The following is a 13,354-nucleotide window of genomic DNA, read 5'->3' on the forward strand; positions in this document are numbered from 1 at the left end:
TCAAATCACTCAAAACTTCCCTTTATAAGATCGTAAGATCATTGTGAGCAGCAGCAGGTCAGATGATTGTTGAGCCATTCATTAGGATCCTGACTGTTCTCACTGTCCATTTTCCAGCACTCTTACTGTAAACCCTTGTTCTGTCAATCTATGTTTTGACTGAATATACTGCTTCCATAACTGTCCAGGATAGAGAACACCAAAGGTTGCCACCCTCTGAGTGAAAGAAAAATCTGATCTCATCTTAATCCTAAATACCCTACTCTTATTGTCAAACTACAACCTCTTTATTCTAGACTTCATAGGCTAAGAAAAATTCACCTCTGCATTTAGCACATCAAGGTCTTTAAAATTCTGTAAGCTTTGATAAGATCTCCCCTCATACTTCCAAACACAAAAGGACTCGATCCTGGTCTACACAATTGTCCGATTTATGGCAAACTCATTTTCCCTGGAATCAGTCTGAGATCATCACTGAATGTCCTCTGTAGGCCATATATAATTTTGCAGGTATAGAGACTAACAATGTACATGATACTTTGGGTCCAGTCTCACTATGGTCTCTTGTAAGTACAGTTAATACTTGGGAAATCAACCAAAAGCTAACATTTCACCTGCACTTTGACCTTCAGTATTCTGTTCTGTTCACCAAAGTGGATCATCTCACGTTTTGCCATCTTTTATATAAATGTGCGATGGCCAGTCTCCTCTTCATGCCAGTTTACCATTCGTCCCTGGTCTTCCTGTCTACCCACCTAAATTAGAGACAAGTGCAAACTTGGAAATATGCCATTTTCTCCTCTTGGCCAAATCATTGACATTGGTTATGATCATCTGGAACTGATGATATACTGACATCTGCGATACTCATTGGTCACATCCTAACAGCCTGGGGATACGTTTATTACCACTTTTTGCTTTCCCTCCAATAATTACTTCTCATGCCTGTGCTCCTATATTTTCCTTAATTCTCTATGCACTGAAAGGACATGCGGTTAGCACAGGCCCTGTGGGCTGAAGGGACTCTTCCTTTGCTGTACTGTATTCGAGATAGCTACTATTTTCTTCTCCTTGTTATATTTCTGTAAAATCCTTTACATACTAATAGGATGGAAGAGAACATCAGGTTAGGTAGCAGAGACACAATTGATGGGTCCACGTCCATCGATCCCTCAAAGTTGCCCCGCATGTTGATAGAGTGATAAAAATGGCATATGGAGTGTTGACCTTCATTTCTTTCTGGGACTTTGTTCACTGGATGATTCAGAAGTTGTATAGGCTCCGTGAGAACCATATAGTGTTGTCTTATAGGTGGAAGACATGACCTGATAAACCTCTGAGATAGATAGATTTAGCGATGAATTGATTTAGGAGAAACTCATTATGTTACAAAGCCAGGCACAGGATGAAATGACACAATAGAGCTTGTCTCTCAACAGGCATCATCTTATGTAAAACTAATTAACAATACGCTAGCATAGTTATCCTGAACTACTTACAGAAATAATCGTATTGACCACAATCATAAATATTTTTATACAAATGAAAGTATTGATGGCATGTGACTCTGCATTTTCAGTTTTCAAGGTCTAGTTAAAAAAATGAAAACAAAATTAGTAAAATATATTTTACTAATGGACAGAGCACACTTTGAAACATTGCTTACTTTAGAGGTACCATGCAGAACAAGTCCTTTTGGCACAACAAGCTACCTTGCCCAGCAACCCATCTATTAACAGCCTAATCATGGGGTGACTTACAATGACCAATTAACCTACTAACTGGGATGTCTTGGACTGTGGAAGGAAACTGGAGCATGCAGAAACCCACACAGTCACTGGGAGAACATACAGACTCCTTACAGATGTCATTGGAATTGAACGAAAAGGACTGTAACAGTACACTACCGTCCTTCAATTGCTGAATCTAATAAATCAATTTACAAATACGTTGTCGGTAGAGATCATGCTTGTATCCATGAGAGTGCCAATCAAAACAATCTTTGAAATGGGAATACAGCCATTAAAAGACAGATGAGACAATAGACCACAGATAATGACAAGGAAAGGAATATTAAATTGAGATTGAACAGGTGGATGTTATATTGAATGACGAGACAGATGGATTGGGATACACAGTGTAATGGTTCAGTAACTGGATATGCAAGCATTGATTTGGAAACATGAGCGTGAATCCCATGAAAGGAAGTGGGAATTTAAATTGAAGTGAAAATTGGGGAAGATTGCGAATACCGAGGAGTCCTCTTGAATATTAACAATTTTCTCTTCTGAAATTAGAAACATAGAAAACCTACAGCACAATACAGGCCCTTTGGCCCACAAAGTTGTGCCAAACACGTTACTGCCTTAGAAATTACTAGGCTTACCTATAGCCCTCTATTTTACTAAGCTCCACGTACCTATCTAAAAGCCTCTTAAAAGACCCTATCGTATCCGCCTCCACCACCGTTGCCGGCAGCTCATTCCAAGCACTCACCTCTCTCTGAGTAAGAAACTCACCCCTGACATCTCCTCTGTACCTACTCCCCAGCACCTTAAACCTGTGTCCTCTTGTGGCAACCATTTCAGCCCTGGGAAAAAGCCTCTGACTATCCACACGTTCAATGCCTCTCATCATCTTGTACACCTCTATCAGGTCACCTCTCACCCTCCTCCATGCTGACTTTTCATTATTATACCTTTCCTTTTTATAGACCTTTTCTTCATTGGCCATCAGCTGATTCGTTGCCAATTCCCTGATCTCTCATGATTGCCTGTATTACAATTTGCAAATGGACAACTAACTAGTAAATGAAGTTCTACTTTTGATCGGGAAAGTTGTAGAGGCTCAAACAGGAAATGTAAGTGTGAGGATGGAATGGTGGGGCTGAACTATGATGTATATCTTATTAGTCCTATGCTATTTAATATAAAGATCTGTGATGGGTGCACATGGTACACGGAGCTTAGTAGAATAGAGGGCTAGAGCCTAATAATTTGTAAGGTTTGGCATTTGTACTTGTTACTGTTCCAACTTCCCTACTTTCAGGTGTGAGTTTATGTCTGACAAAATAGTTGCAGCCAACTTTTATATTGAGTTGGACCCATCAGAATACAAACTTCAGTCAGACTTCTGTAAATGGGATGGGGCTGGAAGGAGCTGTTATCACTAGGAAGGACTAAGTAAGTAAATTGTGTTAGATTTTAAACTGGGTAACCGATTTTAAAATAAGCACTTAGTAATCTATACTTTTTAATAGTACCCACTCCAAGTGGAAAACTTGGAAAAAAAATATTTAAATTTAAATTTAAATCTGTTTAAATTGAGGCGTTAAGGTATACATTTCCCATAATTTTACGATCTAGTACTAAAGTTTCTTGTTTTAAATCTATAAAAAGGGTCATTTCTAAATTAGTACAATTAACCTATTTCCAAAGTTACCTTATCTTCCATTGTGACGAATTGGAGGAAAATATTAAAGATGTGGATTTCTTTTTTACAAGTAAATAGGTTTAAGAGCTGAATTTGTAGTCCTGCATCAGATACAACTGCATTGGTGGCGAATGGGTAAAGGAACAGGGTAATCCGGAGCAGAGAGAACTGAGCGCTAATGGTGCTGTAAGTTTGTCCGAAGGAGGGATTAACGTGGTGGTGCTGAACCCTGGTTGCAGTTACTGGAACAGAACCCCCACGCCGTTTCAAACGGGGCGAGCTCGAACGCCGGCCCCGCCCACCGAGCCAGACCCGGCCCCGCCTCTCGGCTCTAGTCCCACCCCCCAACACGCTGTCGGACCGACCCGGCAGTGAGCGTTGAAACATAGAAAACGTGCAGCAATAGTCGGGGAAAAGGGAAGCGGGAGTGGTGGGAGGCGGGGGGAAATGGGCGAAGGGGCGGAAGGAGGTGGAGGAAGAGGATCATGAGGAATTTGAAAGAGGATGACGAAGGAATGGGGAGAAGAGGAGGAAGAGAGATAGAGGACAGGGGAGGAAAATGATAATTGAATGAGAAGAGGGTGAAAATGCAGGAGAGAGGACAAAGAGGGAGGGCAGTACTGAAATAAGAATCAGGCGCAGACGTAGGCTCCTCGGCCTCTCAAAGTGTTCTGCCATTCAATAAAATCACCACATAACCTCTGCAGTCTGGTCCACAATCTACTCTCTCTGCCTTAAACAACTTATTGAAAGACTCTTTGATTCCTGCCCCTGGGCGAAGAGAATTCCAAACACCACTGATCCTGGGAAATCACTTCATCTGTTTTAACTAGGTGAGCTATTGTTTTAAACAACGATTTCTAGGTCTAGATTTTCCTACAAAAGGAAGTGTCCCCTGGACTTCCGCTCTTTCCAGATCCCCCGAGATCTTGTACGTCTCAAACTAGCCATCTATTATACTAATTGACTGGAGTACAGAGGAATTCATCCATTGTAAATGAACAAAATCAGTGGAGACACCTAGTGCAGATAATGGACTGCCTTCATTGCCTTCCTGCATGAAGTAGTGTCATAATGCAATAATAAATTACGGGCATCCTGTGTAGTCACTTGTTCAAGTTCAGATGTGTCATCTTCATCGCCTTCAGATCAGAATCAGGTTTATTATCACCAGCATGTGTCGTGAAATTTGTAACTTAGTAGTAGCAGTACAATGCAATATAGGATAATATTAGAAAGAGTATATTAAATAGATAATATATCTGTACCTCCTTCCTGATGGCACCGCCTGCATGGAACTGACGCAACTGTTCGGCAAGCCTTCTGTCCCAATTCAGCGGCAGTTTCCCAAATAAACACAGGGTATCCCGGCTATTTTCTCGATTAGTTTTTAATTCTTTGTCCCAAATAAGGGGCTGCCCCAATTAACCGATGGCCAATGAACAGGAATTGTTTAAGTTCCCCGACAGCCTGAGCAGTTGAACCTCAGCTGAGGGGAGAGCTAAAGGCTGTTAAATATAAAATAAAGGGAGAGAGTTAACTTTCTGAAGGTAACTCCCGCAGGGACAAAAAATGGACATTGATGATCAGAAAATAAGCTGGTCCATAATGGTAAAAAAAAACCCTCCTCAAATTAGGTCACCTTGACCTATGTTCCCTCTAAACTGCGCGTGCACACGTTTTTCAACCAGCGCACAAAGGAAATTAATGTGCGCACAAAACAATGTAGTAATTAATAATTATACTTATTGTTAGTCTAGACAGAGTTTACAAAGAATGGGTAAATGCCAAAGACAGGAGAGAGAAAAAATAACTGAGTGACTTAAATATGTATGTTATTTTGTTGTTATTCTGTGCAGTTTTATGTCAAATACTTTGTAAACCTACATAAACTGTGCCGTGTGTGCGTTCAGTGCGTACATACTTCTGTCACAGGAAAAAAAATTGCACAACATGAGATTTTTGCACACACTACTAAAAATTAGAGGGAACATTGATCTTGACCAATGATAATTAACTCTTTCCAGTGGCAAGTATCCATATCTAGTGGCAGAAAATCCTGTCCATGGTAGGTAACCCTGTCCAGTGGTCTGTGTCCTTGTCCAGTGTTAGATAGCCTGTCTTGTGGCAGATAGCCCTGCCCATGGTAAATTGCCTTGTCCAGTGGCAAATAATGCTGTCCGTGATAGGTAACCCTACCCAGTGGCAGATAGCACTCCAGATAGACAGATAGCCTGTCCAGTGGTAGATAGCCTACCCAGTGGCAGATAGCCTGTCCAGTGGTAGATAGTGTTATCCAGTGGTGGATAACACTCAGCAATTTTGAGACCAGAACATAATTACATTTGGATGAAGCTAAATGCCTGGAACCAGACACTAGCCACTTAGTCACAGTGATTTAATATGTTTGTCAGTTTAGCAGTGAATTATCTCTCTGCCCTTATAAATTAGGCATCTGGTCTTTCTGCAGAACAGATTTGTATATGGAAGTTGTTTGCAACCACACTCAAATGTGAAAGGGCAATAATTTGAATCTGTAGGATTCAGACTCTCTAATAGGCAGAGTTAGGAGCTGACGCTGGAAGAATCGATACGACTTACAGTACTGTGTGAGGGAGAAGCACATCTGCACCAGATGCACTGAGCTGCAGCTCAGAAAAGAAAGTTTCTTGAACCCAAGAGGGTCCAATATCCTTGCGGGCCGGTTGGCTCGAGTTGCTCGGGTGGGTTTAAGCTCATTTGCTGGGGGGGGGGCGGGAACTGGACTGATAGTGCTGAGGATGAGGTAGTCGGGTTACAGACAGAAGCAGTGTGTATGGAGAATCCTAGTAATAAGAGGCTGAAGACAGGGCAAAATTGCAGCCAACAGGATGAGTTTCAATGTAATAGGTAGACAAAATCAAAAAAGGTGAATACAGAACTGAAGGTGCTATATTTGAATGGACGCAGTTTATGAAATAAGGTGGATAAACTTGTTGCACAGTTAAGAAAGACAAGTGTTCTGTTATGGGCATCAATGAATCATGGCTCAAAGAAGATTATAACTGGAAGCTTAATGTCCAAGGATACACATTGTATCGAAAAGACAGGCAGGAAGGCAGAGGGCGTGGCATGACTCGGATGATAAAAAATGAAATTAAATCATTAGAAGGAGATAACATAGGGTGGGAAGGTGTTGAATTGTTGTGAATAGACCCAAGGAACTGCAACAGTAAAAGGACCACGATGGGAGTTATATACGGACTCCCAAACAGTAGTATGGATGCGGTCTACAAGTTACATTGGGAGATAGAAAATGCATGCTAAAAGGGAAATGATACAAGAGTCATGGGGGATTTCAATACGCAGGTAGGTTGGGAAGATCAAGTTGGTGCTGATCCAAAAGGGATAATTTCTAGAATGCCTCCGAGATTGCTTTTCAGAGCAGCTCATGGTTGAACCCACTGGGGGATCAGCTCTTCTGGATTGGGTGTCGTGCATTGAACTGGAATTGGTCAGGGAGCTTAAGGTAAAAGAATTCTTAACAGCAATTTTGATCATAGTATGATTTCACCATAAAATTTGAGGAGAAGCAAAAGTCAGATGTATCATCGTTTCAGTGGAGTAAAGGAAATTACAGAGGCACGAGAGGGCATTGGCCAGACTTGATTGGAAAAGAACACTGGCAGGGATGGCAGCAGAGCAGCAATGGCTGGAATTTCTGGAAGCAATCCGGAAGGCACAGGATGTATACATTCCAAGGAGGAAGAAGTATGCCAAAGGCAAGGCGACGCAATTACGACTAATAAGGGAAGAGAGGGCATATAATAGAGCAAAAATTAGTGGGAAGTTAGGAAAACCAACAGAAGGCAATTAAAAAGGACATTAAGAAGGTAAAGATGGAATATGAAAGTAAGCTAACTAATAATATTGATGAGGATATCAAAGCTTTTTTCAGATACATAAGGTGTATAAGAGAGATAAGCGTGGATATTGGACTGCTAGAAAACAATGCTGGAGAGCTAGTAATAGGGACAACCAAAAAGGCAGACAAACTGACTAAGTATTTTGCATCAGTCTTCATTATGGAAGTCACTAGCAGTAAGATGGACATTCCAGGTGTCAGGGGTCACAAAGTGTGTGAAGTTACCATAACTAGAGAGAAGTTTCTTGGGAAACTGAAAGGTCTGAAGGTAGACAAGTCAACTGGACCAGATAATGTGCACTGCAGGGTTCTGAAAGGGATGGCTGAAGAGATTGTGAAGGCCTAAACAATGATCTTTCAAGAATCACTAGACACTGGAATGGTTCCAGAAGATTGGAAAATTGAAAATGTCACTCCAAGAAGGGAGAGGAGCAGAAGAAAGGAAATGATAGACCAGTTAGTCTGACCTCAGTGGTTGGGAGTCGATTATTAAGGATGAGGTCTCTGTGTGTTTGGAGGCGCCTGATAAAATAGGCCATAGTCAGTATAGCTTCCTCAAGGGAAAATCTTGCCTGACAAATTTATTGGAATTCTTTTAAGAAATACTAGCCAAAGGAGAATTGGTTGTGTATTTGGATTTTCAGAAGGCCTTTGGCAAGGTGCTGCACACGAGGGTGCTTTGACCCCATGGTATTTCATAGAAACATAGAAAATCTACAGCACAATACAGGCCCTTCGGCCCACAAAACTGTGCCAAACATGTCCTTACCTCAGGACAACCTAGGCTTACCCATAGCCCTCTATTTTTCTAAGATCCATGTATCCATCCAGGAGTCTCTTAAAAGACCCTATTGTTTCTGCCTCCACTGCTGCCACCAGAAAGATGACAGGAAAGATTCTCACATGGCTGATTGGCAGGAGGCAAAGCAAGGGAATGGCTGTCGGTGACTAGTGGTGTTCCACAGGGATCTGTGATGGGACTGATTCTTTCTACTTTATATATCAATAATTTGAATGATGGAATTGATGGCTCTGTTGCAAAATTTGCAGACAATATGGAGATAGGTGAAGGGGCAGATAGTTTTGAGGAAATAGGGAAGCTACAGAAGGCCTTAGATGGATTAGGAGAATGGGCAAAGAAGCGGCAGATGGAATACAGTGTTGGGAAGTGTATGGTCATGGCCTTTGGTAGAAGAAAAGATGGGGTTGGCTATTTGTTAAATGGAGAGAAAATTTAAAAATCTGAGGTGTAAACATATGTGGGAGTACTTGTGCAGGATTCCCTAAAGGTTAATTTGCATGATGAGTCTGGTGAGGGAGGCAAATGCTATATTAGCATTCATTTCAAGAGGATTAGAATATAAAAGCAATGATGTAATGTTGAGACTTTATAAAATACTGGTGAGGCCTCCCTTGGAGTACTGTGAGCAATTTTGGGCCCCTAATCTTAGAAAGGATGTGCTGAAACTGGAGAGAGTTCAAAGGAGGTTCACAGAAATGATTCCAGGATTGAGTGGGTTGTCATATAAAGAGTGTTTAATGGCTCTTGGTCTCTATTCAGTAGAATTCAGAAGAATGGGGTGACCTAATTGAAATGTATTGAATGGCGAAAGGTCTTGATGGAGTGGATGTGGAAAGGATGTTTCCTACGGTGGGAGTGTCTGAGACCGGGGACACAGCCTCAGAATAAAGGGTGTCTTTTTAGAATGGAGATGAAGAGGAATCTCCTGTTGAATCTGTGGAATTCTTTGCCACAGGCAGCTATGGAGGCCAAGTCTTTATGTATATTTAAGGCCAAGATGGATAGATTCTTGATTGGTCAGGGGATGAAGGGATACGGGGGGGGAAGGCAGGAGAATGGGGTTCAGAGAAAAATGGATCAGTTGTGATGAAATGGCAGAGCAGGCACGATGGGCCAAATGGCCTCATTCTGCTCTTATATCTTGTGGTCTTATGGATTAGAATTGCATCATAAGGGAATAATAGGCCAGAGTTATGGTAGAAATTAGTACTTCCTTTCACTCAGGGAGATGTAAATCTTCTGAATTCTCAGTCCTTTGTGCATTTTCAAGGTTGCAATCATTAGATTTCTAAATGTGAATGGAGTTTGAGGATGAGACAGGAAGGTTATGCAACTCTGATCTCACTCATTAGCACAGCAAGCAGTACAAGGAATGGTTGTTAAGACAAGCACTCATAGAGCAGGTGTGAGATGTTGCGTTTTACTTTGCAAAATGCTCTTGGACTTTGTATGCTGGTTTCAAGCTGTTATTGCCACATCGTGCAGAGCATCTTGGGATCAAGATCAAGGCTTTCAGTCAGCTTCATGCAGATAATGCTGATCAGGCATTCAAAAGCCTGCTTCAAGTTAATGTTTTCCTTTGCACTTGCCTCAAAAAAATGTCAAATCTTGCTTAAAAACTATCAGAGAAGAAATTGAGAGCATCAGCCTACCTCCCACCAATTCACTGACATATGTCCCGTGGCTCAGACAAAGAGCTGGAATCTTATCAAAGGGTTTGGAGCAGTTGACTTCTCTGTTGAGAATTTATTCCAATGTCCTTTGTAAACATGAGCTCATCCAAAACCCTGCTTCCCATTCCCTACTAAATCCCATCACTCCTTTCCTCATCAACCTTCCAGTGCAGTGTTCTGCTGTAATAGTTCTGTTGGTGACTAAGAATTGGGATTCTATTCTTCAATTCCCTCTCAAGCAACACACAGAAGTGCCAGAGGAACTTGATGGAGCATCTATGGAGGGAAATGGATAGTTGATGTTTCGGGTCGAGACCTTTCATTTGCATAGGAAAGAAAGAGTGATGGCCAGTATAAAAATAGGCAGGGAAGGGATGAAATGAAAGCAAGCTGCTGATAGGTGGATCAAAGGTGGGGGGGGGGGGGTTTATAGGCAGATGAGGTAGGAGATGTTTTTCCACCAATTGTTGGCTCTCCACAGATGCTGCCTGATCGGCTAAGTTCTTCCAGTGCCTTTGCACGTTGCTCCTGTTTTCCACCATCTACAGTCCTGGTTGCGTCTTCGCCCACCCTCTGGTGGCTGGATGAAAGAGACTGGTAGGCTGAATTGTGGGTCTTAATTATTTTATTTAGAGATACAGCTTGGATCAGGCCCTGCTGGCGCGACAATCTGCACTGCCCAGCAACCCACCTATTTAACCACAGTCTAATACTCTGAACCGTTACAGCATCATGTTAACTGCTGTGCTACCATGGCACCAACGATAGGCATACCTTCTTCACTCCACTAAACAGAATGGTGCTATTATGGTAGATATACTTCAATCTCACTTTTCTCTGTTCCATCATAGGCAACTCAAATTAAGCTGCCAAAACCCTAAGCTCTAGCATTCCCTTGTATTATCCCTTAAAAGGAATATTAAGCATTGTTTTAAATAGCAAAACTCTCTAACGTACCTGGTTGTATTTTGAGTTTGTGTATTTTTATCTCTGCAGGAGGAGGAGTCTCATCTTAAAGCGGTTTTCCAGGGTCCAGTGCCCCGAATTCCTCAGTTGCAATCCCCACCATATTTGACCAGATAAATTAAGAATTCAAACAGCTGTTAAGTTATTGAGCATATAGATTCTTGCTTACTAAGGACATCAAAGGGTTTGGGGAGAATGCAGGAGAATGGGGTCAAAGAAAAAAATAAATCCCTACCATTTGAGTTAATTGATAGATTTCCTCCATGATCTAATTGTAAATTTTGGTATAATTTTTTTTGCTGGCAGTTTGATGTTTATCTCTGCCTGTTCTCCATCTCCCTCTGGTGCTCCACCCCCTTTCTTTCTCCCTAGGCCTCCTGTCCCATGTTCCTTTCCCTTCTCCAGTTCTGTATCACTTTTGCCAATCACCTTTCCGGCACTCGGCTTCACTCCACCCCCTCCGGTCTTCTCTTATCATTTCGCATTTTTCCCTCCCCCCACTACTTTCAAATCTCTTACTATCTTTCCTTTCAGTTAGTCCTGACGAAGGGTCTCGGCCCGAAACGTGGACAGTGCTTCTCCTTATAGATGCTGCCTGGCCTGCTGTGTTCCACCAGCATTTTGTGTGTGTTGTTGTTTGAATTTCCAGCATCTGCAGCTTTCCTCATGTTGGATGTTTATCTTTAGAAGCTTTTTGTATGACGCTTGGCTCCGGGGTCGAACACCTCATGAGGTCTTTTTTTCTTCCTCACTTTTTTCTTGCTTTAGTACGGTTTTTTTCCTTTTCTCCTTTTTTTTGTGTCACCATATTTTTCAACCTTTAGTATTGTTTTTTTTCTCTTTTGAGACATTGTAGTGTTACTTACTTTGATGCACTCTTGTATTTTGAATAATAATAATAATAAAAAGATTTGAAAAGAAAGAAAAAATAAATCTGCCATGATAGAATCGTGGAGCAGTCACGATGGGCTGAAAGGCCTGGTTCTGCTCCAATGGCTTAAGGACCCAGCAGCCTCTACAGGCTGACCCTGAAGCTGCAATGTCAGTGCAAGTCATAAAGCACTACAGCACAGAATAAATGTACCTCAGCCCGTCCAGTCTGTGCTGAAGTTATTCAGCCTAGTCCCATCAACTTGCACCTGGACTATAGTCCTCCAGAACCCTCCCATCCATGTACGCATCCAAACTCAAAAGTTGCAAGTCAACACATAACCACCACTTCCAGTGGCAGCTTGTTCCACACTCTCGCAACCCTCTGAGTGAATAAGTTTTCCAGCAGTTTACCTTTCACCCTTAACCTACGACCTTATACTCAGCTTATACTTTTGAGTATATTTATACTCAACCTCAGAGCAAAAGGCCTGCTTGCATTTACCCTATCTACACTCCTCACTATTTTATATACCTCTATCAAATTTCTCCTCAGTCTCTTTTGCTCCAGGGAATAAAGTCCTAACCAATTCAACCTTTCCTTTGAACTCAGTCCTGGCAACATCCTTGTAAATTTTCTTTGTAGCCTTTCAATCTTATTGATACCCTTCCTGTAGGTTGGTGATCAGAACTCCTGATTTGGCTTCACCAATGTTCTAGACGACATCACCATAACATTTTGCTCTGATACTCAATTATCTGATTTATGGAAACCAATGTGCATGGAGAAGATTATGAAGTTAAACGTTGCTTCTTGTGGACACGTTATGCGGAGAGTTGTCGGACTTGTTAGATGGAAAGGCGGAGGGAAAGAAAGGAAGAGGGAGGCAAAGAACAACTAGCTAGATAACATCAAGGATTGGACCAAGCTGGACAAGTGTCGGAACAGAACGGCGTGGAGGGAAATCGTCCGCCAACTGGAAATTCCAGTTGTGACCTAACGATGACGATGAATGTGCCAAGATCAGCACACTGCCGCCTGATGGGAACATCTCACTGTCCTCTCTGGCTCACGCTCCGTCACCCACACACCCCAGCTCCCCCTTTCCCCTACCCTCCACCCTCCACTCAATGGACAGCTCCAACACCTCCCAGACCTTTCACGTCAAGCTCCACTCGTAGACTCCGGTAGTCCGCGTTGCAATAATGCGTCTCCCTGCTGAAGAGGGTGTAGTCTGCTGAAAAGCTCTCCATGTCTCTCGCTTTCATGGTGGCGATATGCAAGCAGGGGTTCCCACTTGGACTTCTGGAGGAGGCAGCTGCCCGCCGGTCGGGTCAGAGAGGGAGGTTCTGGTGTTGAGTGCCAATGGCAGTGAAGTTGGACCCTTCAGGCCGTGAGGAAGCTGGGGAGACAGGAGTCTCCAATAATCGATTGAGATATATTCTCCAGCATCGGGCAATAGAGGGGAGAAGGACTTGGCCCTGAAAAAGAGCTGGAAGTTAAGAACAACGATCATGAGGAAGGGGTCAAAGTTGACTGAGAAGAAGCAAAGAGGTCCTGGTCTACAGTGCTCTCGGTCTATGATGGGACCAAGGATGTTGCAAAAGGCAGGGAAAACCCAGGAAGGGATTGTACATTCTCCCTGTGCCTCATTCTGCCTGTACTTGCAGGCTCGGTATCTCCTAGATCGTAAGACCAGAAAAGAC

General features: G+C 42.5%; 1 protein-coding gene across 1 annotated transcript in view; it reads right to left on the minus strand.

Annotated features, from left to right (window-relative positions):
• The window catches only part of LOC132405911 (tetraspanin-16-like), a 36,918-nt gene extending 24,002 nt beyond the window's left edge, over positions 1-12,916 (minus strand). Inside the window, exon 1 of the mRNA XM_059990890.1 lies at positions 12,812-12,916. Within this exon, the coding sequence (XP_059846873.1) occupies positions 12,812-12,916 (105 nt within the window). The remainder of the gene's footprint in view (positions 1-12,811) is intronic.
• Between the last annotated feature and the right edge of the window lie 438 nt (positions 12,917-13,354).

The sequence above is a fragment of the Hypanus sabinus genome, chromosome 16 (assembly GCF_030144855.1).
Source record: "Hypanus sabinus isolate sHypSab1 chromosome 16, sHypSab1.hap1, whole genome shotgun sequence".
Taxonomy (NCBI): domain Eukaryota; kingdom Metazoa; phylum Chordata; class Chondrichthyes; order Myliobatiformes; family Dasyatidae; genus Hypanus; species Hypanus sabinus.